The sequence below is a fragment of the Carlito syrichta genome, unplaced genomic scaffold, assembly GCF_000164805.1.
Source record: "Carlito syrichta isolate Samal-C Ts95f unplaced genomic scaffold, Tarsius_syrichta-2.0.1 Scaffold303554, whole genome shotgun sequence".
In the NCBI taxonomy this organism is placed as follows: Eukaryota; Metazoa; Chordata; class Mammalia; order Primates; family Tarsiidae; genus Carlito; species Carlito syrichta.
The window spans coordinates 335677-338994 of NW_007247650.1; the positions used below are offsets into that span (position 1 = coordinate 335677).

The 3318-nt window shown below is 43.8% G+C and overlaps 1 protein-coding gene across 2 annotated transcripts in view; it reads left to right on the forward strand.

The window, feature by feature from the left end:
* Window positions 1–1047: 1047 nt before the first annotated feature.
* Window positions 1048–3318, forward strand: part of POLI (DNA polymerase iota) — a 24191-nt gene continuing 21920 nt past the window's right edge. For both annotated transcript variants that reach the window (XM_008058636.1, XM_021712641.1), the window contains exon 1: window positions 1048–1289. In XM_008058636.1, the coding sequence (XP_008056827.1) occupies window positions 1253–1289 (37 nt within the window). In that variant the 5' untranslated portion in view covers window positions 1048–1252. The remainder of the gene's footprint in view (window positions 1290–3318) is intronic.

The following is a 3318-nucleotide window of genomic DNA, read 5'->3' on the forward strand; positions in this document are numbered from 1 at the left end:
CCTCTCGGGGTGTCGCCGGGCGGGCGCGACGGTCCCCCCGCGGCTCGTTCCCTCCGTCCTTCCGGCCGCCCCGCGCCTCGGGTTCCGCCTCGAGGGCCCCGGGCGGGCTGCCGGGGGCGCGTCTGCGCTCCTCGCCCGGCGAGGGGGTCCTCGGGCGGCGGGAGGCCGACGCCGAGGACCTCGGCGCCCGCCGGGCGGAGCCGGGGACCCGCTGTCGGCCTGGCGGGACGGGATGGCTGGGAGCCGGGCCGCGGCCGCCGGGGTGGCCTCTCCGCTGACCGCGTCCAGCTCCCGGGCCCGCGGGCGAAGCCCCGGGTCTCACTCTCCGCCCCGGAAAAGCGGGAATACCCCCAGGTCGGCCTGCAAGTTGCCGAGAGGTTCATTCCCGTGAACATCGAGACTAGGAAATTAGCCTGGGGATAAGCCTGTGCGCTGAGCGACACGCCGGGTTCAGGTTTCACCCGTTTTCCCACGAAGGCTCGTTTCCTGTTCCAGGATCCGAACCAGAATGTCGCCTTGCAGTTACCCTGCCCTGTTTTTAGCCCGTGCTGGGAGCAGAAGTCGCCTCTGTCGCCCTTCGCCCACGCATGACACAACCCGCTTTTTAAAATCAAAGAAATACTCAGTCTTTCGGCTTACTGATCTCTTGGTAGCCTGTCATGTCCCAGACAGCACTGAGCCACATCACCCTGCTCAAATGTGGGAGCTAAATTAGTTCCCCCCCCCGCCCCCTCCCCCCCGGAACCCACAGGTTGTCTTTTGCTGTTTTGTATTTCAGGTTCCTTTCTTTTCCCCCAGTGGCATGTCACCAGCGATTTCCAAGTCGATTTGAAGCCAACGTTGTTTCGAGTTTTCTGTCCCTGCTGATGTACCCTAAAAGTTACTGTAAACTTCCAAGTGATAGTATTAGCTCTTGCAGCCTCCATTGTTGATACGAATTTTTCCTCAAATTTATTCCTATCGAGAAAAATGCAGAAATGATAAGTAAACAGGACTGAAGACCCCGCTGTAGATGGTAGAGTCTGTGACACGTAATTCCATTCTGGGAAATACTTAATGCTCTGCATTCTTCCTTCACAGTTACTATATTTTAAGTCACTCTCAGTTGCCTAGAAATGATAAGCAGCCTGAGTGTGTTTTGTATTTATTTGCATATCATACAGGAGTTCATGACCAAGTATGGCCCACGGGAAGTTCTTGCTCCAGAGTCATAGTACACGTGGATCTGGATTGCTTTTATGCACAAGTAGAAATGATCTCAAATCCAGAACTAAAAGACAAACCTTTAGGTAACTCTGGATGTCGATACTATTTTCACTGTATAATACTTAGATTAGCTAATCATTTATGATACTCATTATCTTCTGATTTATTAACCATGTTAAGAAAGATTTTACACTCCAGCCTGGGCACCAGAGTGAGGGAAAAAAAAAGATTTTGGAAGTAGTTCTTAGGGTGCTTTATGGTTCCTCGTTTTTGCTTCATTTCTGAGTGTGAATTTTATAAGCCTCATTGACTAAGTGGTGAATCTGAGATTAGAATAACCAACTGAACAAATGAACAGAAAGCAGAGTCAACTTTTAGTTTTCTATGTTAGTGGGCAGCTCAGTTTGCTAGGCAGGTTTCTTTTTCTCAGTGTTTGAAATTTTACAAACCTTGTGTCTCAAAAACAACCTCTGGTCTTATTACAGTTTAATGGAAGTGTTCGTTTATCCTCCCCTTATTGAAATTAACTCTTAAATTATGTAATGTTTAATAAAATAGTTGGATTTGGAACATGAGCCTAAATATTAAAAGAACAAGCTTTCTGTAAAAACATAAGCATCTTTGTAAACAAAAGGCAAGGATAAATGTTATGTTGAATATTTACTTAGTGATATGCTGACTTGTTTTTAATTTTATTATTCATTTCTTAGACTGGGAAGCATAGAGAAGAAAGGGATTTTTTTTTCCCTGACCACGCAGGAAGGATTCATCTTTTACTATAAGCATAAATAACAGTTTGGCTCACTTGGTGCTTCCCTTTTGTGCCTAGTTTGACTTAATAAATGCCAATCCCGCCTAGCTGATGTGCCAGAGAACAGGGGGATAACTAGTTTTCACTATGTCAAACCAAGTCTGGGATCTTAATACCTTCATTATGGGGTCAAGGAGTTAGAATCAAGGGACCTCTTTCTCCTGAAGATATTTATAATTAGTAGTAGTATGGCATAAGATGCTCTGTGGTACTGCTTAATAAAAAGGTAAGATGTAATTAAATATGAACGAATGATTATCTGTAAGTGGGGAATATAAATGCTCCAAGTTTCTTGGAGAAAACAAAAGTGTCTTTTATTTATTCTCAACAAATATATGGCCAACTCAGGGTAGTGATATACAGAGTGATGAGTCCATATAATCTAAATCTGCATTAAAGGATTCCTTTTTTAGTTAAGTTTATCACCCTAATGTTTTATATAGTTTGGCTGAGAAATCTTAATTATTACCTTTCAGTTATTATATTTTTTGGGGCACAGTCTGATATGCAAAAAAAATTACATGAAAATAATGTTTGTTTGCCTTGCTTATAATATCAAAATTTTAGAAACAATTTAAATGTCCAATATTAGGGAAGTTCTTCATGTTTGTATTTTACATATTTTAGCTGAGCATTACTCTTAGTCAACTTGTTTAAAAAGAGAAAAATATTTTAACAATCTTAAGTCACAAACTAGAGTTTTATACAGTCTGTAAATGATCATAATTCAATCATTTTGATAGAAAGCTCATAATAAATAGTTTAATTAGGACATTAATTGGAGGAAGATCCCTAACAATTTTTGTAGCTTGGCACTTGTAAAGGAACATTGTTTTGTATTCACTGGCAAGTTACTTAGAAGAGAAGTTGGGGAGTAGCAACCAGTGTTCAATTGTACTCAATTCTTTTTGTCTGGTTTATTTTTTGATAAAGCATGCCCTAGAGGTATATATGGCAACATAAATTAATCTGCTTTTATATTGTCTTTAAAAATCCTAGAGGGGCCGGGCTCGGTGGCTGAGCCTGTAATCCCGCGCCTTTGGGAGGCTGAGGTAAGTGGATTGCCTGAGACCGCGGATTCGAGACCCGCCCGGGCAACTTGGCGAGACCTCATCTCTACAGTAAATCAAAAAATTAGCCAGGCGTGGTAGCGCGCGCCTGTAGTTCCAGCTACTTGGAAGGCTGAGGCGGAAGGATCACCGGAGCCCAGCAGGTTGAGGCTGCGGTGGCCGGGAGCGGCCACTGCACTCCAGTCTGGGTGACACAGTGAGACTCCAACTCAAAAAAAAAAAAAATCCTAG